This window comes from Anarhichas minor, unplaced genomic scaffold (assembly GCF_050575085.1).
Source record: "Anarhichas minor isolate MPS153535 unplaced genomic scaffold, ASM5057508v1 ptg000007l, whole genome shotgun sequence".
Taxonomy (NCBI): domain Eukaryota; kingdom Metazoa; phylum Chordata; class Actinopteri; order Perciformes; family Anarhichadidae; genus Anarhichas; species Anarhichas minor.
This window is the reverse complement of record NW_027466453.1, coordinates 1,122,620-1,150,000: the sequence shown is the minus strand read 5'-3', so window position 1 is coordinate 1,150,000 and position 27,381 is coordinate 1,122,620. Positions and strand designations below refer to the sequence as shown.

At 41.6% G+C, this 27,381-nt stretch overlaps 1 protein-coding gene across 4 annotated transcripts in view; it reads right to left on the bottom strand.

The window, feature by feature from the left end:
* Positions 1 to 182: 182 nt before the first annotated feature.
* rbfox1 (RNA binding fox-1 homolog 1) overlaps positions 183 to 27,381 on the bottom strand; it is a 147,351-nt gene continuing 120,152 nt past the window's right edge. For 3 of the 4 annotated variants that reach the window (XM_076081952.1, XM_076081961.1, XM_076081968.1), the window contains 2 exons: positions 8,247 to 8,322; positions 183 to 305 (listed from right to left, as the gene is read on the bottom strand). In XM_076081952.1, the coding sequence (XP_075938067.1) occupies positions 183 to 305; positions 8,247 to 8,322 (199 nt within the window). The remainder of the gene's footprint in view (positions 306 to 8,246; positions 8,323 to 27,381) is intronic. The other variant, XM_076081975.1, reaches the window with a different exon arrangement.

Here is a 27,381-nt window from a genome sequence, read left to right as displayed (position 1 = left end):
CTTTTTATGTACTTCTCACTTAGGAGAAGCTGAAATGATGCACAAACTGCATGTATTGCATTACCCAGGCCTCCGTAACTCGTTCTCCCTGTAAGGGTTAGGGTTCATTCACTCACACACTTGCGCTCACACACACTTTCTTTCCGTCCTGTTGGAAGGTTGAGTATAGGTTGGAGGTGTCGCTAATAGGGTGCGAAGCGGCTGTAGCCTCCCCGGTATATACTAGCCTGGAGAGAGGACAGCACTAGCCCCACGTCGTCCGTATGGCTCCGAGTTTTCGCATCTGTCAGCGGGGTGAACGCGTTCTGAAACAGACACACAAACGCACGGACAAACACAGTGGTTCACCCGCACACACACAGGCACACACACACCCAGGAGAGAATGCACAAACACATATTCATAGAAACACACACACACACACACACACACACACACACACACACACACAAGCCCTCATTAGCCTCTTTAGTCCCGCACACACTACAACTAGCGTTTCAACATTACGTTACCGTTATTCCAGTGCAAACCCATGGGGGGATGAAAAGACCAATGACCGGAGCAACCGTCATGCAGCAAGCACAGCGAGACGCTTCATGCCAGGGGTGCATGCCAACTGCTATGTGAAAGAAATCCAGTCAATACAACTGTGAACAAGTGGAGTAAAAGATCAAAGAAATCAAGTCAAAAGGTGATTTTAAGCAGAATGGGAACCAGGAGGGGCTTAATCTTGATGATGGATCATGCTGGTTTTCACTGGGTGGAGGTGATGGAGATTTTGAGGTAGTTGCAGCATTTAGCAGCAGTCATTTTAGATGTATTATGAAATGTCATTTATTTCTGTGAAATTCACAGTTGAAAGAGAATGTTGAAAACAGTTTCCGCTGTACGTGTCCAGATGAAATTGCATTTATGAATCTTTTTACAAAGCTGTCCATCAGAGAAGGAGTGACGTTCTAACTGGCCAGACATTCTCAGTGGTAGATGATCCTACTCTTAGAATGAATCCTCTGCCAATCTGCTTGTCTCTATTTCAGGTAAAAGTTCCACCTCAAATGACCGACCGTATTTCCTCAAACTCAGAAGGTATGTGATAATATCAGTGCCTTGCAGGGGGGGAAGTATATTGAAGTTCTTGCCGTTACTTCTACCTCAACCTTCATCACTTCATTTTGTTCTCCTTCATTCATCCCTAAACACACACACGTTTAACACCATATGGTGTAGAAGGACATTAGAAACACTTCATGCTAATTGTTTTTCAAAAGGTGTTCATGAGCTTCAGTCGTAATGTGGAAACAACATGGGCACTACTTTATTGCTTAACACAACACCACATGAATGCAGCAGGAATGCCTCATCCCACAGTGTGAACAAATAAACAGACAAACGAGCTGACCACATTACCTCCTTATCCGAGCTAACTGTATGTTACTGACCTAATGTTAGCAGATGTGTTTTCTTGTTGAAAATCATGATGGTTCTTGTATGAGGTTTTGGCAGGCAGCTGCTGTCTCTTCTTCCTGGTACTGTACCAGCACTGAATCTCGTAGTGGTACGGAGAGTACCGGACCCTACGGGCCTACTTCAACCCCTGCTACCGAGAGAATCAGCACAATGGGGATTTTGGGTCATGTTTATTGTTTTCTCCGTGACTTTTTTTCTGTCGAGAAGTACGGAGGCTTCGCTGGCAATAATCAATGGAAGTTATGACATCATTTTGGTTGCAAATTCCCAAGGCTCATCTTGCTCCACAGCATGGATAGGCACCAGAGGAAGAGGTCTTTGTGAATATTATAGAAACATAAGTAGGCTTATATAACATAGTGATATTTCTAATGCTACATATAAATATTTTGTGGTATGATATGTTTAATATGTTACTCTAGTCTTGAACGGGGGTAATGAATGAATGGCAGTTTAGCTGCCTAGAGCACAATCACTACTGTCCAATCTATTCCTACATCCTTTGATTTGCAACCATCCTGGATTTCCAAGCAGTTTCGCAATCATCTGCCACAATCTATCTTTCAATTCCTCATCTATGTATGCTTTCATTTTCCGTCGAAAAGCGCTTTGTGCTGGGAGAGGAATGAAGTGAATCAATTTATCAGATGCCAGTTTACGTGGCTCTGAGTGGTCAAACAGGTCGACAAGACAAATGCAAAAAAACACAACTCAAATGTTGGACCCTCACTATTGTTTTCTGAGCAGGTTTCTTTGTCGGTGTGTAAACATGATCGACACAATGTGAGATCATATTTATTTTTAAACATGCGACACTTTCGGAAGAAACATACAGACGTGCAAAGACCTTTCGACGCTTACACAGATTCATACGGTAACTGTTCTTTGGAAAGACAGGATTCATGGTTCCAGACAGGTTGCTAATCTGGTGGTTATTTGTAGGATTAGTGGGACTAGATATCAACTGAGCACTCAGCAGGCAGCGGCATTCAGACGAAACTTCCCACTATGCTAGTTGGGACAGCTGAGCTCTTTGCATGGGTGAGGGTTGGATTCAGGGGCAGCTGAAAGGTGCATTAGTTCAAAGAATGGTGTCAGAAAGTTTTCATACCGGATGGGTCGGATAATTAGTGGCTATTTGTAAGACTAATGGAACTAGAAAAAAAAAAAAAAAGTAAATCCCAAATGAGTATATTAATATACAGTATATGCATCCAGGTTTGCCTCCCTCTGTTCTCTGCATCAGAGTCTCTATTTCTACGCATAGCAACACGTTTTTTTGAAATTTACAATTTTATTCATTTATATTTATTGATATTCTGTTTGTATATAAAATAATTCATAAACAATGATTTTACTAGAATATCTTATGTGTAGAAATAATATATTGACCCAAATGTTGTAGGGAAAGCGGAGAATAAGTCTTCCATTAAACTACATTTATACCCAACGTACAGGGATATCCAGCCTCACATGTGACTGAAAGGAAATGATGATATATAACTAAAATATATTTTTTAGACTCTCCTCTTCTCCCTAACAAAATGAAGAGTAACAGATTATTAAGAGAGAATATATGAAGAAAGTTGTGTATGGTTCTTTTGTTAATCAGAGTTGATAGATATCCACACATTTGAACCAGATGGTTAATCAGAAAATGAATACAAACTAAAACTCAGTGGATTCTGTTGTTTGTCAGTTCACTTCGGTCCGCAGTGATGTTATGCAGCATCCTGATCAGCTGCAGCGTCCAGTGACACAGATTTCTAAGAAAGGGGTCTGTTGGTGTCATGTATCCTTGTTCCTGTCTCCTCAGAGATCCGTCCTCGCTTCTCGATCCTCAGTCCTCAGAGCAGAAACAAGGAAATTGGAACATCCTTCAATAGGGTTAAATGGAACTATTTCCAGGACAAACAAGGAGCGGGAAGCAAACGGAATTGGGAAAATGTAGTATTTCAGGACCTAATGATAGCTCAAATAGTATTTAACATTAGTAATGGGCTTTAAAAAAAAAGGTAACCCAATTTGCGGTATGTTTAATATTGATACGTTAGCGATGTAGCCATACATAAAAATATATATCTTATATATCTTTATTTGTCACACAACTTGCGTACTTCAGTAACGGCACTCCTGTAGTTATTTTAACCCAAACCACGATATTTTCCTAAACCAAACTAAGTTGTTTTGTTGCCTAAATCGAACTTCGTTTTTTTCCTGTGAAGACGGACGGCTTTTGGAGGAAAACATAAGAAAATGAGGAGGAACTTTTTGTAAGATATTATACAAGAATAAAGAATATTAGGTGTAGCATCTTCGCCAAAGACATTGGTGTATTGTATTGACACTTTAAACCTTATTTGAAGCCAAAACACAATGAGCTGTTGAGTTTGGATGGTTCTGTTTGCCAGGAACTTTTGACAATCTTTCCCTCCAGTCCGCTCAGCTTTCTTCACTTCTTTCCTCCTTCGCCTCTTCCAGGCGGCTGCTGCTTCACGAGGGATTTAATTATCAAAATGACTAATTATTTCATTACCAGGGAGTGCAGGGTGAGGTGGTATCCACCAAATTAGAAATATAATAACTAACATGGACTGGGCTGCCAAAGCATGAAGACATTCATCACCTTTTACAGGCGGGATTAATGTGTCATTTGGACTGCCGTTAGCAGCACAGACAATTCAATTAAGTTTAAGTGAGGAGATGTCAGCGCTGCAGAAAAGCTTATGCACAGCAACTGAAGAAGAGGATGGGGTGGGAGAGGGGGTGGGGTGGCAGTGTGGAGGCAGTGAAGCGTGTGTGGAGATTGTGGAGTGCAGTTGGTGGAATTAAATATATAGCTAACAATGCAATTGTATATGTACGTATATGAACCAATAGACTACTTAAGAGAAGGCCTATTGATTGGACACAGATACACACAGTCAGCTCTGGTCTGCTCTGCCTTTTGTCAAAAACATCCAAACGGCAGACAAATCTTAACTGCTTCTAATTACTTGATCTTTAATGCTGGCTGTTGGCATGTTTGGTGAGCTATCTTTGGAAGGTGCTTTAGATCCTACAACCCTGCACATGATGCAAGTAAACTCTTTATGGGCTTGATTGGCACAGCTGTTGAAGGATAGGTTTAGATTCGTTCAAGTCCATCTCAATACAAGGGCATCATTTCCACTGTCTCCCTCACTTCCCCCTCCTCACTCACTTTACAATAAAACCTCTCTCAGCATGTCCTCTTACTGTCTAGCTGCCAGAAGGAGGATCTGAGTTGCTAAAAGTTTTGATTCACTCACCTGAGTCAACTTCAGTTAATATTGTACACATATCGCAGTAGGGAGTGGTGTAGTGAGGACTTAGCAGATATTTTGGCCTGGCTTTAGCCTTTCAGGCTACAAAAAAGCTACCTCAGCGTATTGGTAAAGGTTGTCAGGGCTGTATGCTGCGCAAAAGGAGTATCTGCAGACACTATTCATGGCCCAAAATGCATTGACCACTTTGTCTCTTTCCTACAGTCAATTTTCTCCTAAAAAGAGGCTGGAATTGATCATCAGTCAGAGACCACAGCACAGAGCTATGGGTGTACCAGTCAGAGGGCAAAGGGCCAACGGGTTATTCATTTTCGGAAGAGTGGAGGAGATTCTGTAGGAAATTTGGGTTTAGAACTATGTTTTAAGAAATTATATGTTATATGTTATGTGTTTAATGATTCATAAATAAGAAATCATAATTAGAAGTGTTTTGGAATACATAATTAGAAGATTCATAATTGTAGAAGTGTTTTAGAATTTGTAGTTAGAAGTGTATCTTAGTAGCACCTTTATATTTGCTTGTGAAACTTGTGAAGGTTTTTGCCAAAAGTTGCAAATCCTTATCTTTATATAGAATGTTTACCATAGAAGTGTTAAGCCATAAAAGACAGTCATTGAATGTTTTAAACTGTAAAGAATAGTATGTTGGGAGTAAGGGACAGATAGATTTCTAGACAGGCAATTACAGGTCATACCCGTGCGAGGGTCCTGCGAGGAGGAGGAGCCAACTGGATTTAGCCAATAGGAACTACGGACATGATGGGATGTTTTTTGAACTATGTAAGGCGGGGGAGAAAGAAATTCCGGCCTCTTGCTCCTGTACCACTGGGTGGGTGGTAACGCTTTTTGGGGTGAGCAGGTCATATTCGGTGTAACTGTAAAGCATGAGATGTATTAAATGCTTTGTTTATAATTGAAACCGGTTCTCTTTGTGTAAGCGGCTGGATTACATGCGGTTTCCCCACAGTCTAGAGGTTCCTTGAACCTAACAATTCTCACTCCCAACTTGTCAAATACCGCAGCTTGCTTGTTGGCCCTACACTTTACTATGACAGTCTGGGTAACCCTCTGCTGTCAGTTCTGGACGTGCGTGTTGTATCTGTTAGTTATCGATAACTTGAAAATGTTTGGATTTGTGGGTTGGGGTTTGATAAGCAGATTCATGACTAGGGGATTCAATACAATTTTATTGATCCCCACTCTTAAGGTCGGATTAACTTAACGAGCCTTCCGGGCACAGGCCAAGGGGTTACTACCTGTTGGAAAGTCAGGGAGCTCAGTTGAAAGCACTACAGTGCTTCTCCAAGTGTCAGGATACCACAAAGAGTGTTGGAAAACACTGTCCGTTAGTCAGATCTCAGATGTAAATTCCATCCCGGTCGTGGAGCAGTGGATCAGCTCTTTACTTACAAGGCTACTGGAGGGGAGTTTGCCTAGTCCAGTCTGAGGTGATAGTGCTCTGTAGCCTTGAAGAAGGCCATGTCTCCCAGGGTGTGTTTTAAGGAGTTCTTCGGAAGTATGGGGTGCCAGTACCATCGCTACGTGGCTTGTATAACGCTGTGATGATATTCTCTGCAAAGGTTGTACTATTTCAGTTTGAGATTGGATCTCTGCTTTTTTTCCAGATAATGTAGTTGTGATGGCTTCCTCAGTCGTCAGTCTTGGAGTGTTCTTCACGTGTGAGGGTAAGATGGAACACAATTAATGCAGACACTGTACCACACTGCTGTTGTGACGAAGGAGCTCAGCTTGAAGGTGAAGCTTTCAATTTACCAGCCAATCCAAATCTCACCTATTGTAATGAGCTTTGAGTAGTGACCGAAATTATGAGAACACAGATACAAGGCAAACTCATTTTCCTTGAAGAGGTCAAACCCCAACACTTGAATTATATAGAATAACTTAATTGCATAACGGTGCAACATGGCGGACTCTAAGTTGGAGTCCGCCATGTTGCACCGTTATGCTTCTACAGAAGCCCAGAATGGACGTACCAAACACTGAGTCTAGAGAGACTTTCACGTTGTTACGTTACCTGAAGGCCATTGTCGTTCTCCAACACGCTTGGTAAGGGAGGAGTGGGGAGTTCAGTTGGTGGCAATTTGCAGCCTGACCACTAGATGCCACCAAATCCTACATACTGGTGCTTTAAGGCCTACAATATCCTACTAGGGTCAAGCATCAAGGTTAATTTAGTTCTAACAATGTGTTGTTTACCTTGACATATGCAACAGTTTGTATATCTTGGGAAAAGTAATTCCTAATTTTTCTATGAAAGTCAGCACAATGTATAAATTTCCGCCCATTACATGTATATAGTCTTTTCAAAATATACTTATGTCTTCACAGGAAACTACTCAGTTTAGGCAACAAAGCTATGTGGTTATAGTTTTAGAAAATAATCATGAAATATTTAGGTTTAGGCAACAAAACTAAATAACTACGGAAGTGCTGAAAATATATTACGTAAACTACGTGACAAATAAATCAACGTTGACTGAAAGATCTTGCCCTGTGTGGCATTTTGCGTAAAATGGATGCAAGCTAACTCAATAAAACTCAACAACCACAAATCTGAAATCCTCATCATTGGCCCCAAATCACTAAACAAATCCCACCACAACTTCTCCCTCTGCATCGATGGCACCACTGTTCCTACTTCCACACATGTCCGTAACCTTGGTATCATTTTTGATCAAACCCTCTCCTTTGAACGTCATGTCAGTCACATCACAAAAAACACCTTCTTTCATCTCAAAGACATCGCCCGTCTACGCCCCTCCCTCTGCTCCTCAGCCACTGAAACACTCATCCTCACCTTCATCACCTCTCGACTGGACTACTGCAACAGCATCCTGTACGGCTCATCCACCAAAATCATCAACAGACTACAATACATCCAGAACTCAGCTGCCCGTCTGCTCTCCCACTCCCGCACCAGAGACCACATCACCCCAGTCCTTCAGAACCTCCACTGGCTCCCCATACAGCAAAGAATCCAGTTCAAGATTCTCCTCATCACATACAAAGCCCTCCATAACCTCGCCCTTCATACCTTTCAGACCTCCTGCACCGACACGCTCCCAACCGCAACCTCAGATCCGCCGACGCCAACCTCGTTACCCCCCCTAATCTTTTGAATTGTATGGTATCTAAGAATTATGGCCAATATTTTTTGTAGCTATGGCCACAAAAAACTTATCAGGCTTATGTTGACAATACCCTAATCAACAACACCAAATGCAATGATTGGTCAGTTAGTCTCACTCCACTCAAGCCTGTGCACCAGGTGCAGCTCTAAACAATGTAAATACAAGCAGCTGACATGCAAGACATGAAAGCTTAATTTTGAAGTGTATTTTGGAGAAACATTTGATTTTAAATACTTTGAAAAAAGGGATAATGTGGGATAATGCATGATGTGAAGAGGACCAGAGACGGAACAAATTTGTGTGGCAGGCACGATAGTCTTACCATGGCACCAACGCTGTATGTGGCTGCTGGAGTGAGTGTGTGGCTGTAGGGGTCGGCAGCATATACCCGTCCGTAACTGTAGAAATACATGAGATAGCAAAGGATGGTTAACTCAAATTCCATCTTGGCAGTCTAGCAGAAACTTAAAATGAGTTCACATTATTTACTAATTATCTGGGATATACAGTACATGTAATTATTGAACTATCACACCGACAAAAAGTCACGAGTCATGATTATTAAAATCATAATGACTATCAAAGTCACTGAGAATTAGCACATACTGTACATCTGCAGCTCTAAGCTTTATATATACAGTATATACAGTGGGTACGGAAAGTATTCAGACCCCTTTAAATTTTTCACTCTTTGTTTCATTGCAGCCATTTGCTAAAATCAAAAAAAGTTCATTTTATTTCTCATTAATGTACACTCAGCACCCCATCTTGACAGAAAAAAACAGAAATGTAGAAAGTTTTGCAAATTTATTAAAAAAGAAAAACTGAAATATCACATGGTCATAAGTATTCAGACCCTTTGCTCAGTATTGAGTAGAAGCACCCTTTTGAGCTAGTACAGCCATGAGTCTTCTTGGGAATGATGCAACAAGTTTTTCACACCTGGATTTGGGGATCCTCTGCCATTCTTCCTTGCAGATCCTCTCCAGTTCCATCAGGTTGGATGGTGAACGTTGGTGGACAGCCATTTTCAGGTCTCTCCAGAGATGCTCAATTGGGTTTAGGTCAGGGCTCTGGCTGGGCCAGTCAAGAATGGTCACAGAGTTGTTCCGAAGCCACTCCTTTGTTATTTTAGCTGTGTGCTTAGGGTCATTGTCTTGTTGGAAGGTGAACCTTCGGCCCAGTCTGAGGTCCAGAGCACTCTGGAAGAGGTTTTCTTCCAGGATATCTCTGTACTTGGCCGCATTCATCTTTCCTTCAATTGCAACCAGTCGTCCTGTCCCTGCAGCTGAAAAACACCCCCATAGCATGATGCTGCCACCACCATGTTTCACTGTTGGGACTGTATTGGGCAGGTGATGAGCAGTGCCTGGTTTTCTCCACACATACCGCTTAGAATTAACGCCAAAAAGTTCAATCTTGGTCTCATCAGACCAGAGAATCTTATTTCTCATAGTCTGGGAGTCCTTCATGTGTTTTTTGGCAAACTCTATGCGGGCTTTCATATGTCTTGCACTGAGGAGAGGCTTCCGTCGGGCCACTCTGCCATAAAGCCCCGACTGGTGGAGGGCTGCAGTGATAGTTGACTTTGTGGAACTTTCTCCCATCTCCCTACTGCATCTCTGGAGCTCAGCCACAGTGATCTTTGGATTCTTCTTTACCTCTCTCACCAAGGCTCTTCTTCCACGATTGCTCAGTTTGGCTGGACGGCCAGGTCTAGGAAGAGTTCTGGTCGTCCCAAACTTCTTCCATTTAAGGATTATGGAGGCCACTGTGCTCTTAGGAACCTTGAGTGCTGCAGAAATTCTTTTGTAACCTTGGCCAGATCTGTACCTTGCCACAATTCTGTCTCTGAGCTCCTTGGGCAGTTCCTTCGACCTCATGATTCTCATTTGCTCTGACATGCACTGTGAGCTGTAAGGTCTTATATAGACAGGTGTGTGCCTTTCCTAATCAAGTCCAATCAGTTTAATGAAACACAGCTGGACTCCAATGAAGGAGTAGAACCATCTCAAGGAGGATCAGAAGAAATGGACAGCATGTGAGTTAAATATGAGTGTCACAGCAAAGGGTCTGAATACTTATGACCATGTGATATTTCAGTTTTTCTTTTTTAATAAATTTGCAAAAATTTCTACATTTCTGTTTTTTTCTGTCAAGATGGGGTGCTGAGTTAATGAGAAATTAAATGAACTTTTTTGATTTTAGCAAATGGCTGCAATGAAACAAAGAGTGAAAAATTTAAAGGGGTCTGAATACTTTCCGTACCCACTGTATTTGATCTCATTGTTCTGCACATGATAATTATACCTCCCAGTACAAAAGTGCTGGAATGAATGAACAGCACAGTGGTTTTGCTATTCTTCATAGGTAGTCCATGTCGATTGTGAAAAGTAAGAAAACATCAGAAATACAAACCTGGAAATAGTTAGTGAAAAGTTTGTAAGAATAAGTCCAAGTTAGATAAGTGAAAATTCTAACAACCTGAAATAAGGGGATAGTGACCCATCCTAAATGAAAGTAACATATGACTGCATCATTTTAACTTTTTTATTTGTTTGCGTCATTGATAACCCAAAAAAGGAACACAGACAAAAAACAGGTTCAGACAATATTGGTGGGTCATTTCAGAGATAGAGGGTAAATGCTGCTAATAGTTTAGCCTTCTACTAAAGCTAGCAGAAGGCTAGCACATGGCAATTAGCAACAATTTATCTCCATCTCTAAAACGTTTCGCCGATATTGTAGCTAGTTCGAGCCCGAAATCACAGTGTGACATCTCAAAGAGCTTTACATCCCTACAATTTTTCAAAGAATAAGGAAGGGTTATTCTCATAGAATTGCTGCTATGTTACGTCATCGAAATTAAAAAATACAATCAGGATGATGTTTGTAATGAATGACTAGTACTAGTACAGGTTACTGTATGAAGGATGATGTTTGTAATGAATGAACCCACAGAGGGGTGTTATTACTGTAATGGGAAATTATGTTATAGTATAGATCGTAATACAGATATCTTGACCACGTATATACGTAAGTTAGGTTATGTTATAGTATCATGTGAAATGCTTAAAGAATGTACTACTCGATGTGAGGAAGTCAGGAGATGATTTTAATTAGTTTAGTATCCAGGTGTCTTGTTATGTTATCTTGTACACTGTTTCTTTGTTGGTAAGACGGAGACACAGAGAGACCTTGACTAACAGACATCCTTTGTCTGAAATACTTTTACTCCCCTTTTGACGCATTATCTGAAGTTGTAAAGGCGTGAACCTTTGTATGCATAAATGATGTTGAATATTGCACTTCGAAGAAGGTTTCACGCAGTCTACTGAATACGTGATTGCTGTGCTTTCTTCCCTCTTGCGCAAGAGAATAAACGGAAAAAGACAACTTTGAATCTTCTGATGACTTCATTATTAATTTGAGAACGAAAACTCTCTCCTCCCGATTAACCTAGAAATTTTCCACCACATTACATACACAGCACAGGTTTTACAAATCTTTCTTTAATCTACTGGTAAACAATTTTAGTTCTTCTCATTATAATTGTTTGCATTTGGTTGTACATTCTTTGGTTGCCATGGTTTATTAGGATTAGGAAACACAATTATTATTGCATTTAAGAGCAGAAAACACATTGAACCTCTTAGGCCACACCATCCCGGTAAGCGGAATGGGTGCCATGGTGCAGGAGATCTGCCTTCCATTGCGGCGTCATCTCTGCACATATGATCTCACCTCCTACCACACTGATTTCTGTATGACAGCTTTGCAGTTTGGGAAACTCGGGTTACTACCCTCCTCTCTCTCCCCAGCCACACAAAATGAGTGAGGTGATCGGCTACATATTTGATGCGTTGTTAGCAAACAATACATTTTCTACAAAATACAAAAAACAGTGAACTTGTGTACCATGCTAAATTAATAAAATGTGATATGTTATAATTTCTTTACTTTGTTCCCAGTAACTGTTTCTTTAGGTCTAGTCTTAAACCCTGAGGTCTACAGATAAATAATGCTCCTTAGTTATTCTCTGAGAAATCACTACTGTATTTAAATACCACTGCAGTATAATATTTCAAAGTTCAACTAGGTCCAGTTAGAGAGAATTTCCTCCTCAAAGGGTTACAATACAATCCACAATAATGTCTAACTTGCGCTATGATGTATATTGAAGTAGCCAACAGTTGTATTAACGTCTGTACGTAGCAACTGAGCTGTCAAAATCAACTGTCAAATCAAATGAAGAAAGTTAAATTGAACTAGAAAATGCATTTCCTGCTGAAAATGCGTTGGAATGCTGAAAGCTGAAATTAATCTCAAAAACATTGCTGAAAATAGATATCCAATTTAAAAAAAATTGCAAAAAGCTTAATAATTAAAAAAGTTGAAAGATTACAAATATGAAGTCATATGTAGCTGAAAGTATGAGAAGAAGGCTTTGAAAGTTGAAGAAGTTTAACAGGATTTGAAGATTTTCTCCATAGAGATCCCATTCAAAAGAAAATTGCAAATAGCTTAATATTTCAAAAAGTTAAAAGATTACAAATATGAAAAGTCAAAGCACCCCTCTCCTGAAAGAGCTGAACATTTTGATATTCGAACGGTTTCTGTAGCTTAAGAAAATTTCAGCGGTAGTGATATTTGTTGTAGTAGTAGTAGAAGTTGTAGTTGAAGTATAAGTATTATTAGCAGTAGAATTATTAGTAGCATTTGAATAAGTACTAGTTGTAGCAGTAGTGATATTTGTAGTAGCAGTAGTAGTAGAAGTTGTAGTCGAAGTATTAGTAATTAGAAGAAGTAGTAGAAGTAGTAGTATCAGTAGTCGTAGTAATAGTAGCAGTCGTACTAATAGCTGTAGTAGTATTAGTACTGGTAGTAGCAGGAATAGCAGTAGTAGCAGTTGTGGTATATGTAATAATAGTAGTGGTAGTGGTAGTAATATCAGTAGTGGTAGTAATAATATTGATGGTATCAGTAATAGCAGTAGTAGTAGTAGCAGTAATAGTAGCAACAGCAAAAGTTGCAGTAGAAGTAGTAGCAGTAGTAGTAGTAGTAGTGATACTAGAAATATTAGTAGCAGTAGTAGTAGTTGTCCCATTTTTAGTAAGAGCATTCATTATTTCAACAAAAAAGCCTAATTTTGAGCTTAACGTTTAAATACAGTTAATCCATGAGGCTTTTATTTTGAAATGGGGTGTGGGGGGGAGAAGGGGAGAGGAGATGGACTCATATTGTTAGATTAACACAAACAGGTTATTAAATGACAGGCTTCATCACAAGCATTTCAGTTAGAATTCACTCTGTGGGGCTTTTATTTTGAAATGGGGTGTGGGGGGGGGGGGGAGAGAAGGGGAGAGGAGATGGACTCATATTGTTAGATTAACACAAACAGGTTATTAAATGACAGGCTTCATCACAAGCATTTCAATTAGAATTAATTTTGTGGGGCCTTTACTTTAAAATGGGGTGTGTGGGGGGAGTCCTCTTAAAATCTCTAAGACCTGAATGACTGTATGAGAGAGAGACACAGAGAGAGAGAGAGAGGGTGAGTGAGTGAGTGAGTGAGAGACTCTGATTTCTCTGGCAATCTTTCTCATTTGGAGATTATCCTATGTTTTATCATTTACAGCTTACATGACTATTGTCCTGCTCTGCCATGTCTTTCCTCGTCTCTCCGTCTTGTGTCGCGGTGTGTGTAAATGTCACTCGAATCAGGAAACTTATCAGAATACCCATATTTGATTGGCTGAGCTGCACCACGTATATCTCTAAATCATGTGTGTGCGGCTTTTATTTTAAAATGGGGTGTGTGTGTGTGGGGCGGGGGGGCTCTAAGACCTGAATGAATGAAGCTCTAAGACCTGAATGACTGTATGAGAGACACAGAGAGAGAGAGAGAGAGAGAGAGAGAGAGAGGAGCGCGTGTGTGTCTGTGAGTCTGTGTGTTTATCAACATCACTAATGAGCTTAATCAGAAACACCTGTGTCCTTGCAGCCTTTTCATGGAGATTAAACAGGGAAACACCTCTCAAACAAATCCTCAAAACTCCCATAACCGTAGCTCCTATTGCTCCGATATTAATAAATGAGAGGAACGATGAGTTGACGAACAGATCCTGTAAAAATTGTGTCTGTAGTGTAAAAAATGTGGCTGAACTGGCGATCTAGAAATGGGGTACCGTGTTCTGTGGAAGATGTTTTTGAAGCAAAATTTAACATTGGTCTCTATGGAGCAGAAAGTTGGTTTTCCTCTCAATTACAGGCTTCTGTGCCAAATCTGTGGGATTCCACAGTCATTTGTCTACGACAAGGACAAGATTAGCTACTTCTACATCCAGAAATTATGCATGAAGAGTGAAGATTGTGGACACAGTGGCAAAAGAACTGTCTGTCCATTCTTGTTTAAAGACTCTGGTCTCTCTGACCACTCTTGTCTTTTGGAGAACATCATGTGAAATAACTCCTGACCCACGTTATTCTTCTAACTTCTCTTGAGTCGGGAACCTTGCCGGAATATGTGATTGGCTGAGCAGCATCACGTGATGTGATCCACAACGCATTCAATTGGTCCGTGTGTTTACTGCGCCACTGAACGAGTACCGTAAAGGCTAGAAAAGCCGCGCCGGTCAAAATAAAATAATTATCAATTATCTATCGGTTTTAGGTCCAGGGTCCGCCTATTGGTGACCCCTGCTATGCTGTTTTAGGCCCACTGTTTCAGTGAAAACGCATCGTATTGTAATTTCAAAATAAATATTTATTTTTGCAGTTCTTTTACCTTCCCTAATGTCAGCTACCAACGTCATCATGTGTTTTCATGAGAATTTGATATAGTATAAAAGAGGTAAAATGTTCTTAAACATTTATACTAACTGTATCTAAGTGGTGTTCTTATTTGCTTTGATGAGAGAGTTGAAGAAAAAGATTAAAACATGATTTATGAAATAATAAAATTACATTATTCCCCCTTTTGCCAAGTTATCTCTGCTGTGAGCTAATTTAGCGTAACAATAAAAGAGATCACGTGAAAATTGGCCCATACATAATTTTGTAAACTGGCTTAGATGAGGCAAAACATTTTGCTCTTTAGGGACAGCCAATGTCTGCAATTCTTGAACAACATACCTCAAGATAACCTGAAAAATCAAAAGCGTTAGTGTGAGCATCATATTTCATAACATAACACAGACAGTTTCAGGGAGCAGTATGGCCTCTAGCAAGTCGGCCACGAGACGGTGGTGAGAAATGGGTTTGCCAGAAGATGTCAGAAAGCCTCTGTGTTTCCACAGGTCACCAAAGTCGTGCATAGCTAGAGTCTGTGTAAATGTTAACTATTTTGTCCACAGCGTGCTTACTGCTTTCTGTAAGAGCCACAGGATCTGCAGCTTGAGCAGAGAAGTGTGATGCCAACTTACCGCTGCACAGAGTGTCATATGATGAGACTACAGCAAACCCAACCAACCCTTCTCCCGTGTCTGGCATGCAGGATGCTAAACAGTCCCCTAACAGTTGTAAATCGGCCTTGGTGGACATGTCTGTGAGGTCTCGCTGTGCAGACCTGTTCAGGAGAAACAACACAGTTATTTAGCTCTCCATCTGCTGCAGGAGGGAAAAGAGTAGCATGATTACAGTATACATTGTTTCACAGTAATGTTAGGCAAATATAATGTATTAATCTAATCTAATGTGTGAAACAGCATAAGGAACCTTGAGGGTGAGCTCACCATAACCAACAATGTCACGTGCCACAGCACGCAGACACAGAGGAAGGCCAGCTGCTGCAGGCTCTAGTCTAGTAGAGAAATATGCAACAGGTCTCTGTTCCTCCCATGTTCCTGAGTCAGAACTAATGTCATGTAACTGTCCCTTTGGTCAACGTACTGTGTGAACGGTGTGTCAGGTTTAGGTTGTCCAAGTGTCAGAGCTGACAGTAATATGCTCTTTATGTCATTAAAGGCATCAGTCGAGGAGTCAGTCCAGGTCAGTTCTCTATGCGCAGAAAAGATGATTACCATGAATCATGGAAGAGAGGAATGCCTCTCTTTCTGAATAGTTTGGGATCCATTGTCTACAGCAGAGGTAGCCAACACGGTGCCCGCGGGCACCCTGTCGCCCTCAGGGACCACGTGAGTCGCCCGCGAGACATGTTCTAAAAATAGCACTAGTCACCATTGGAGCTCCGTCTAAAATTGTAGTTGCTGTTCTTTTTTAATCAAAAACGCTTGCATTAGTGTAGATTTTAAAATGACAATATTTCTTGTCATAAGAGAGTTGGGTAACCGGAGGCGCACGGCGGACAGCCAGAACAAGGCCGCCGCACCGCAGTAGGTGTTCATGTTCCGAATGGCAGGCGCTTCCCGTTGGCGCCAGACGCGCGCCGCGAGCGCACCCCGTCGTCGGAGGGTTGGATCCCCCGCTCGGCTATAGACGAGACTGGTTACTAGTTTCTTCGTGGAGAAAAAGGTACCTTTGGAAAAACAGACGGGGCTCCCGCGATGACGGGCCGGCATGCAGGCTTCATTGCGCAATGTAAAGGTGACCCAGACTTCGCAACATTTCTACATTACCACTGCATCATTCACCAGCAGGCGCTATGTGCAAAAGTAACCGGCTTTGATCATGTGATGATACAAAAATATCAGAGATGTGATACCTCTGACTTTCAAATGTTGAAACAGATTAACAGAAATAAAAGTTGCATGTTTATATATGTATGTGTAGCTATACCATTATTGTTGTGGAAATCATTCTTAATAATTATTGTGAGGAATAATTAACTGACATGTGATCAAACAGTCTCTTCACATATATTATTATTATTATTAAAAGGTGATCTGTGCAACTTTGTTATTCAGGAAGTTTGTATCAAATAAGTAGCCCTTCGTACTACTCGGTACCCTTGAAGTAGCTCTCAGTTTAAAAAAGGTTGGTGACCACTGGTCTACAGTATACTATGACGTCATTCTTAAAAAAAACTCATTTGTTTCTTAGTTTGTGGTTTAGGCACAGTTTAATTGCCCGTATTATTTTTGGGACAGAGGGTTCTGCCCTCTGCTGTGATCACATGTCCCAGATATGAAACTTTATTGAGAGCAAATTGCAATTTGGACGGATAGCCTTGTGAACATTTGCAGCCCACAAATAGAAGTAGGATAACTGTAATTGTAAATTACTCTAATGTGCATGCTTCTCCTGTGGGGCTGCAAATCATGATGTCAACAACATAATGTAACAAGGCCGAACCATTTTATAAGTGTAAAATAGCCAGATTGTCTCTCACGGCTCTGCTAAATACACCAGGGCTTTATAATAACCCCGGACTCCGGGTCCAGATATAGCCTCTTCCTTTAAAGGAGAAGGCAAACCAAAATTGTGCACAAATACAAAAGAAAAAGAATGCATTGGCCAACGGAAAAATGGGTCGTGTCTGGAGGGATGAGTGACATAATGATGTGTGGATTAAAAATGGTAGGTGCTCGCGGGTGCACCGAAGCATTAACTGCTTGTAAATTTTGAACAAATCGTCACTCAGTCGGTTCCCCCCATGTCTTGCATTTTCTTCACCGAAAAATTGATTTGCGCACCGGTGAATCATCACATTTGACCATTACACCAGCCTTCAATAAAGACTCAAAAATGTGTGTAATACCATCAATAGCCTTTTATCTGAGTGGCTATTGCTTCATGCACGGACAGAAATCTAATTGTGGGTGAACCACCAGAGGCGTCACACCCCTCACCAGTCCTACGTCATATTTGTGCGCAGACCATAAGGCAGAGGGCACCTCGGACAGCTCAGCCATGTTGACAGATGGAACATTTGAAACCATGGTGTGTTCCCTTATCAAACATAAGATGAGTGACTCTTTTACTCCTGGCAATGATGTACATCTTGTCTTGTAGACATTGCCTTTCCTACTGTACAGTTTATCAGGATCCTACCTGGGACTTAAGTCAGTGAGTTCAGTCTGCCTATCCAGCCAGTCAGATATGTTCTTCTCCTCCATTCCTGGGCCCCATGCCAATTTAAGGGCCACATTTTCCAATGATACATATGGACACCCCCCCTGTAACAACTCAGATTGTGTGGGAGACAGAGAAACAGAGGCAGCTGCAGTATTTTCTGTCCAATAAATGTCCATCATACATAACTTCTCTATCTCCCTCTCCCTCCAAGTAAGACGTGTGCTGTGCAATGTAGTGAATTAGCCTGCATGTAACATTCTACATGTGGTGAATGTTGTGAGGCAACATCAGTTTGGTGTGATGCTTGTACCGCTTACAGATGGTCCTAAAGACCACTCGTAGATGTACAACAACTCCGTTGGGTCTTATTTCATTTGTTTGTATGATTTTTGCCTGATCAATATCAGGCCATCAGGGCCCGATGTGAGGATTATTATAAATACATACATCAAATCTCTTCCTAACCAATGTATAGGGCAGCAATCAGAAAACAGAAATTAGTTTTTTTAACTGTGATATAATCTAGTGTACAGGACAAGGGCTTTGTGTATGGCTCACTAATTGGTATGGCTCCTGAGCCAATAGTCCCACAATACCTTCCACTCTTTTTGGGAGGGACAGGTAAAGCAGACGTATGGAAAACTGAATGTGTGGCTCCTGAGTCAACTAAAACCGTAACATTTTACCTTTTAATAGTTAACATAATCGGTGGTAACTTTCTAAAACCTTAATTTTTCATTAGAACACACATGGTATGTGGATGTTAGTGGTGTCCGTCTAGTTTCTAATGTGTGTTTTGAATGTACAAGGTTGTCATAGTCAGAATCTAAAGTTAACTCACCCTCTGTGTTGTAATGTGTGTGCGTCCAATGGTCCATCACTGGGGTCCGCCCCGCCGTGCCTGCTCCTCCCCTCAGTCTGATTGTTGAGCCTCCCCACCAGTCTTTGTTCCATGGAGATTGGTGGCAGTCTCTTCTCCTGTGTCCGGATTGGCCACATTGATGACACACAAAGTTTTCAGCTGGTGTGTGTCTCAAAGTCTCTGCCCCTCTGTTTTGCGCTGACAAACTCAGTCTTTGCTTGTTGCATGTTGCAGTATTCCATATCACACAACTCTCTTAGGTGTGATGTGTTCCAGGTTCATGGATGACGTAAAAAGCCTCTTTACAAAGTTCAGTCAGGGCTGTCCCTGCATGGTTATACTCCATTGTCGTATATAACACACTGCAGGTCGATTACGGCTGGTGCGAAGGCCGCAGATATTTTATAATAACGCACAAAGGAGGTAAAAGTTATCTTGCATTCTGTGAATTTGCTCTTCGAACTCTCCACATGAGTCATGGCTTCTTCTTCTTCATGTCTTCTTTCTCTGTTGTAATGTCCTCTTTGTCTCGCGTTCCGATGATCCAGATTCATATTGTCATCAGTGTTCATGGACGGGCTGTAGTTGTGAGCGTTGACATGGTGCTTGTAGATTTTGATGAGTCTCGTCCTTCTCCCCTCTGTGTGTTGACTGGTGGGTTTGGCTGTAGTGTTGTTTGTGCCAGGGGAGTATACAGCAGTGGCGTTGCGGAGCCAGATCAGGATCCACTCGACCATGTAAAACAAAAAAACAAAGTTCAGCAGTATATTTTCCTTTTCTATCATTTGTATGTGTCTTATTCAAGTATATTTGTTTCTTTCTTTACCTCTTGAACATTTTCTTTTACATTTTCATTTCTGCTTCGCCTCTTTCCCCTCTGCTCCAGACACGGTTTGAGTTGATCCAATTTTTGTCGTAGGCTAAAGTTGCCTTTTCCAGGGAACCCCAATTTTGTCCATTTTCCAATTGTTTGGCCGTTCGATTATCTTTGTCCCACATGTATTTTATTATTGGAGATAAGACCTTGGCATCAGGCTGCTCAGGCTCAGACTAACTTTGACTTGTACCCATCTTCTCTAGTCACTGTTGATTCTGGCATCTTCAAAACCCAATCTGGTCCAATCAATGAACTTGAAAGGATACACCAAATCGTCTTTGAAATACTACAAGTTCACCAGGACACGTCTGTCCGCCCCCACCCTAACAGTGTGCGAGAATACAGGTTTACCAACTTCTCTCTAGTTACAGTCTTAGAATCTAAGAACATCTGGTCCAATCACTCAACGGATTGAAAGGATACCAAACCCCTCAAAAACCTCAAGCCTACTAGGACCTAATGTCCAGCACTCTAAACATGCGAGTGCAAGTTCAAGCATCAAAGTGTCTGCTCCATCACAAGATAATCTCTCACCGAGTGGGATTCTTTTTCCGGTTCCAGGATCGGAAATCTCGAACACCGTCTGACAGCCTCTCACCTTCAGGGAGGAATAGCTATATTGTTTGCGCTTCTGTCGTCTAACGGAGTCCTGATTACTCGTCCGATCCCATCCTCGTCGCCATTTGTGGCGGAAAAAAGTCTTTTTAACCTCTCTGTGAGAAATAATCACGATGGAACTTCTTAAAGTATTAAAAACATATTTAATGAACAGACACTTCAATCATAATTCAGCTGAATGGATAGAGCTCTTTCCCCACGGATGGTTCGGAGGTCTAACCATAATGAAAAAACAAAACAGAGTATATATGCGAGTTATCTCGTCTCCTCTCCCTTCACCCTCCCCCTCGCAGATGTTGTTGGCCGCTGCACCCATCAAGGCCAGCTTCCCAGCCTTTTCGTGGGAAGAGGGTTAGGGTGGTATATGCAGGTTTGAGCGATACAAGTTATAACTAAAAGAACCATATGATAAATTTCCACCACAACTAGTACTAGTACAGGTTGATGTATGAAGGGCGATGTTAAAAGAGTGACTAGTACTAGTACATGTTACTGTATGAAGTACGATATTTGAAGTGAATGACTAGTACTAGTACATGTTACTGTGTGAAGTACGATGTTTGTAATGAATAACTAGTACTAGTACAGGTTACTGTATGAAGTGTGATGTTAAAAGAGTGACTAGTACTAGTACATGTTACTGTATGAAGGATGGTGTTAATTGAATGACTAGTACTAGTATAGGTTGATTTATGAAGGGCGATGTTAAAAGAGTGACTAGTACTAGTACATGTTACTGTATGAAGGCTGATGTTTGTAATGAACGAGAGTACTAGTACTATCCACTTTACTTGTTACTGGTTACTGAATGAAGGATGATGTGTTCATATATAATATTCACATATAATATTGTAAAATGTAGTTCATGGCATGTAACCTTATCAATACATGCATAACTTTTTTATTTACATTGTGTGCTTTCATCAAAATGATCACTACAAAGGTCAACGACAATCACACTGACTACAGCATGTTTGATATTATTTTTGGGGACGGTTCCGGGACATTGGTGAAAGAAGTTTCTCTCGAGCCTTGTATAACAGCTGCTATAACAATGCAAAATAACAAGAAAAACATTCGGTATCAGCCAAGTATTGGCCAATATGGCTTATCGTATTGGAGGGAAAAAACTTGATTGGAGGTGACAATATGATGTGATGATGGAGGTCTTATAGTATCACAATGCATAAAAGCTAGGTGTGGTCACAATTACAACAGACAAGATGGTTATGAATTTAAAAAAAGACATCTGGGGAGAATGAACGTCCTCAGTATTTTATGCCACAATTAGCCATTTTGATTATGAAGTTGTGTGTTAAAAGTTTCAAGAAAATTTCAAAGAAGTGTAATAGGAAATTCCACCTTTCATCAAACATGTGAATGGTTCACCCTCTGGGGAACGTGAACATATTAGGTAATTGTTATGGTAATCTGCAAGTTAAGATGTGATATTTCCTCTGTGTGCATATATTCTCTTTGGCCTGATAGTGGAAGAAAGCCCAGGAAATCATTCAAATAATCCTTTTAGAACATTTTCCAACGCTAACTCCAAGGCAGTCTGGGCAGTTGTTGTGGACATAATGTGGACCAGAGCTTTGAGCGAACCAACATTTTACATGTCATTTTGTGTCCACCTCATTTGTACAGACCCAGTCAATTTAGTAATCCCGAGGGTTGTGATTCAGTTTGAGGAACAGTCAGAGGAAGTGTGCCAAGAAGAGTAGAGCTCACACGATACAGAGAAAGAATTAAAAACAACAGAGCATGACGAAAGTAGACCAAATAAATAAAACAATCAAATAATAGAGAATCAATGAGTTTTCTACTTTTAGAAAGATAGACAGAAGCAGTGTTTATTCGAAGTGAGCAGCCATGCTTTAGCCAACCAGTCCTCCCCTTTTCCCTTCCTCCCCTCTGTGTAGTAGCGCAGTCATGATAAGGGCCAATCAGGGGCCAGAGCCTGTGCCCATAATTGAGCTCATTTGCATAGCGACCCAGTGGTGGAAGCGATTAGAAGTTAATCCCGATTAGTTTTGGACATTGCTATTCACCATGCAGCCCCCCCAACACTCACACTCAGCCCAGCACCGCATTTGACCTATCTTATCTCACAGCACAGAGCCCTAACCCATCATCAGTGTGTGGGTGTGTGTGTGTGTGTGTGTGTGTGTGTGTGTGTGTTTGTGACAGTGTGAATGTGAGAGAGTGTGTGGTAAGCTGCAAGTACAACACAAATTGAAATGCAATTTGAGTCAAATGCATTTTTAAAATGACCCTGAGGTGAGAAGATAAACCTGGAAACAACATTTTCAACAGCTCTACAAAATGGTTGGGAGCCTGGTCAAATGCACAAGGTGTTCGAATTGAGTGAAGAAAGAAATGTTTCAAAAATGTACACAGATATGCAACTATAATATTAACTGATGACCTAAAACTGCATTTTTCTTGGCAATTTTGCTTAATAATAAACTATATTGTGCTTTTATTCTGAAGGAATTTCTTCTTCTAGATAAGCAGCAAACAATTTATTTCTAAGATGAGAGGATCTTCCATTTCTTAGCAGTTCTGAGAGACTGAACTTAGGTATAATGATGCTTTGAGCTAAATGCTAACATCAGCATGCCCACATGCTCGCCATGACAATGTTAACACGCTGATGTACAGGGATAATGTTTACCATGTTCATCATCTACTATGCTAACATTTGCTAATTGGCACAAAAATACAGCTGAGGCTAATGGGTAATTTAATCCAGTTCTCATTCCCAGGGCATCAAATACACTTTGTCACGCCCCTCGGCCTCTGATACAGATGCTCAAAGCATCCTTTAGTGTCTGTACAGACGCACGCTTTCAACTAACTCCAATGTAAATCCATCCGTGTCATTATTAGCCGCTCAGAAAAAATGCTCCGGAAGTGTGATGTGAGTATAAAGATCCAAACAAGAGGGAGGGTTGATGGCTCAGACAAACACAGGACTTTCACAGGGGGCTGGTGTTCATATCCCAAAGTGTTGAGTTATTTTATCCGTACTTATGTTACGTTGTTTACATTTTACTTCGTTTATGTACTTATTTTAGGCTAAACCATGATGATTTTTTTCCTAAACATAACTAAATATTTTTGTTGTCGAAACCTAAAACTCTTTTTGATCGAATTCACAACTTTAACCATATGTTGACGGTGACCGTAGTGGAGCGTCATACTCTATGCCTAAGAGGACCCATACCCATCCATTTACTCATACACATGCACAAACACGCATTACTGGAAGAATAAGACACCTAGAACTAACCACTTTACAAAAAGGCTGTGTTCAGCAGGGGAGGAGAACCCTGATGGACCCTGATATTGTCGAGAGGTGGAAAGAATACTTTGATGAACTCCTGAACACGTCCTCCGTGGAGGAAGTAAAGTTTGAAGACTTAGGGTAAGACTCATCCATATGCCTGGCAGAGGTTGTTGAGGTAGTCAAAAAGCTCCTCAGCGGAAAGGCGCCAGGGGTGGATGATATTCTCCCTAAGATGCTGAAGGCTCTGGACATTGTTGGGCTGTCTTGGCTGACACGTCTCTTCAGCGTCGCGTGGAGGTCCTGGACGATGCCTGTGGAGTGGCAGACCGGGGGTGGTGGTTCCCATTTTCAAAAAGGGGGACAGGAGAGTGTGCTCTAATTATCAGTCTATCACACTGCTCAGCTTCCCCGGGAAGGTTTATTCCAGGGTGCTGGAAAGGAGGCTCCGACCGATTGTGAAACCTCAGATCAAGGAGGAGCAATGCGGATTCTGTCCTGGCCGTAGAACAGTGGACCAGCTCTTTAGCCTTACCGGTCTGTAGGAGGGGTCATGGGAGTTTACCCATCCAATCTACTTGTTGTTTGTAGACTTGGAGAAGATCTACGACCATGTTCCTCAGGGAGTACTGTCGGAATATGGGGTACCCGGTCCTTGTATGACCAACGTGAGAGCTGTGTCCAGATACTTTCCACAAAGTCAAGCATGTTTTCAGTGTGTGTTGGCCTCTGCCAGGGTTGTCCCTTGTCACCAATCCTGTTTTTGATTTTCATGGACATGATTTCAAGGCACAGCCAGGGGGAGGAGAGTGTCCAGTTTGGGGACCCTCAGAATTGCATCCCTGCTTTGTGCAGATGATGTGGTTTTATTGACTCCTTCAGAACGCAACCTTCAGCATGCACTGGGGCGGTTGCAGAGTGTGAAGCGGTTAGAATGAGAGTCAGTACCTCCAAGTCTGAGACCATGGTTCTCTGCCGGAAAATGGTGGATTGCACTCTCTGGGTTGGGAGGGAGTCACTGCCCCAAGCGAGGGAGTTCAAGTGCTGCGGGTGCTGACTGGACCGTTGTGGTGAAGAGGGAGCTGAGCCGGAAGGCAAAGCTTTTGATTTACCAGTATTCCGACCCTTTAGGTAGTGAGATCGCGGATGCAAGCAGCCGAAATCGAGCTTTCTTCGTATGGTGGCTGGGCTCAGCCTTAGAGATAGGGTGAGGAGCCCAGACATCCAAAGGGAGATCGGAGTGGGGCCACTGATTCTTCGCGTGGAAAGGGGCCAGCTGAGGTGGTTTGTGCGTCTGATCAGGATGCGTCCTGGACGCCTCCCTTTAGAGCAGTGATTCTTAACCATGGGGCCGCGAGCGCCACCTAGAGGGCCGCAAAAAACTTTCAGTTTTGCACCTGTGGGCCGCGAGGGCCGTGGGACCGCATAGGTTATCAATTGAAGACACCAGAGATATTACTGTTATCCATGAGACGCTCAGTTACAATATAGCTTCCCACCACCTGGTGGCGGTAATGCGTCAGTCAGTCAAGCTCCAATAAGCAGAAGACGACACTCAGCTAGCCGCTAGCCTGTAGCGAAAGTTATGGATAAGTTTTTAAAAAGAAAAAATGAAGAGGACAGTGGTGCCATACCCCCCCAAAAGTCTAAATGTGTGCGCAAGTACAATCCTGACTTTCTTCTGATCTTGCATTTCAACTGAAAAAGACACATTACAGACCCGACAATGTGCTAGCGGATGTTACCATGGAGCTAGTGGCTTCAGAAAACGCTAGTACTTATAGTACAAACCTTATTTTCCTCTTCTATAAGCCGTCAACCAACGTATAACCTTGTGTAAATGAGCTGCCCGCATACTCGATCGTGCGCTCTGTCACAGCCATTACGCACAGCAAGTCCGCTACTCACACACCACGTCTTCGACCATATATACATAGTTTTTGCAATTTGCAAAGGCTAAAAATAAAAGGAAAATACTATAATATCAGAATATCATTTGGTTACCATGTGTCCATTTGGGTCTCCAAATATCCTTTGAGAGCTCCGCCTGGATCTCTTCATGGAAGAAACACTGTAGAATGGTCATACTTTGTCCAATCTTCTTCAAATTTGAGGCAGTTGTTCACTGATAGTGTAGTTACAGCCCTATACTGTCCTTTACCTGTACAGATACAGCCACAGGGAGTTATTTATACTGAAAGATACTTTTTTATTTTATGCGGACAAACATCTTCAATTTGTACTGACTCCAAAGGCCCACTGCTCTGTTTCTGTATGACCTACAGGTTTTCTGACACTTTTGATGCATATAGTCAGAGTGGTTCAGAAGCTACAGCCATTTTAATTTGGGTATGTGATTTTAGGCGGTTTTGCTCCAAAATAGGGGTGGAGTTGAACAGGTAACAATATAGTTATTGAATACAAATCAAACCAAGAGTGAGATCAATTAGTTAAACTAATAGTGTTAATATTTGAATGGCCCCCGGGACACTTTGTACTTGAAAAGTTGGACCCCAAGGTCAAAAAGGTTAAGAACCCCTGCTTTAGAGGTTTTCCAGGCATGTCCAACTGGTAAGAGGCCCTAGGGTAGACCTAAAACCGGCTGAAGAGATTACATATCTCATCTGGGAACGCCTCAGGGTTCCCCAGCAGGAGTTGGAAAGCATTGCTGGGGTGAGGGACGCCTGAAACACCCTACTAAGCCTGCTGCCCCCGCGACCCGGCCATGGATAAACAGAAGCTAATGGATGGATCAACGCTAACATGCTAACACACACAGACTGTTCCCTCACTGTTGCTGCCATTTAACGTGTGAAGAATAAAGATAATCCCAAAGCTCTAATCCTGCCAGTAAACAATTCCAGAATCTCCAGTTCCCTCCTGGCTCTCTCTAGTTGACCAATAACAGCATGTTATCCCACGTGGCAGCCCTGTACATCTCCAGGCACGTAGATAAACGTGGCCTGTATGAATCCATGATATCTGAGGGGCTGTAGGTTTCTTTGGCAACAACTTCGCATTTAGAAATCCCCGGATGATCGATAGGCAGAGATGTCCAGTTGTCTGGTTTTGCAAGACTAACTCGTTCATTGCTTCTAAGGTAAATTGTGTCCCTGCTGTTAACTATGAATTGCAGCAGAACACAACTATACTTTAAAAGCTAATTTAATTATGGTTACAAAATAAATTAAGTTCAAGCGGAAGTTCAGTCAGGAAAACTCTCTTTACACTCCTTTTTCATTCATAATCTCTCAGTCTCTCTCTCTCCCTATGATTACTTTATCAGCTGATTGTGGGCGTTCACTTTAAATGAACCAACCAGGTTCTGCACTGTTTCCTTAAGCCAATCACATCGTTGCTGTCAAACTTCAAAATATGTTTTCCTCTCTGCTGCTGTCAGTTGTCATTTCATCTTAAATCAGATGCGATCCTCCTTCACCCCAGTCACCTCCAGTCAGCATCACAGTCATGCTCCTCATTCATCAGCTGACTGCAGCAACAACCTTCACCACCACCACCAGTGACTGGACTCCAGGGGGATTCTGCCTTATTTGACCTCAGCATCACTAACCTTCTATTATCCTACTTCAGACTTTGCACTGTTCAAACTGTATGCATGTGTAATGAATTATTGTTAAATTCTAATGAAGTCTCTCCTGATTGAAGTGACCTTATTACAAAAAAAGAAGAAAAAAAATTGAAATGTAGTATTGAAAGCAACTATAATTTTTTGCTGATTTTGGCAGTCCCTTTGGACGAAAGTGATAGTTTTTCAGAGCACCAGAATCCCTTAAGGAAACAACTAATTTTACTGCAGCAGGGGACTGACAATTTGC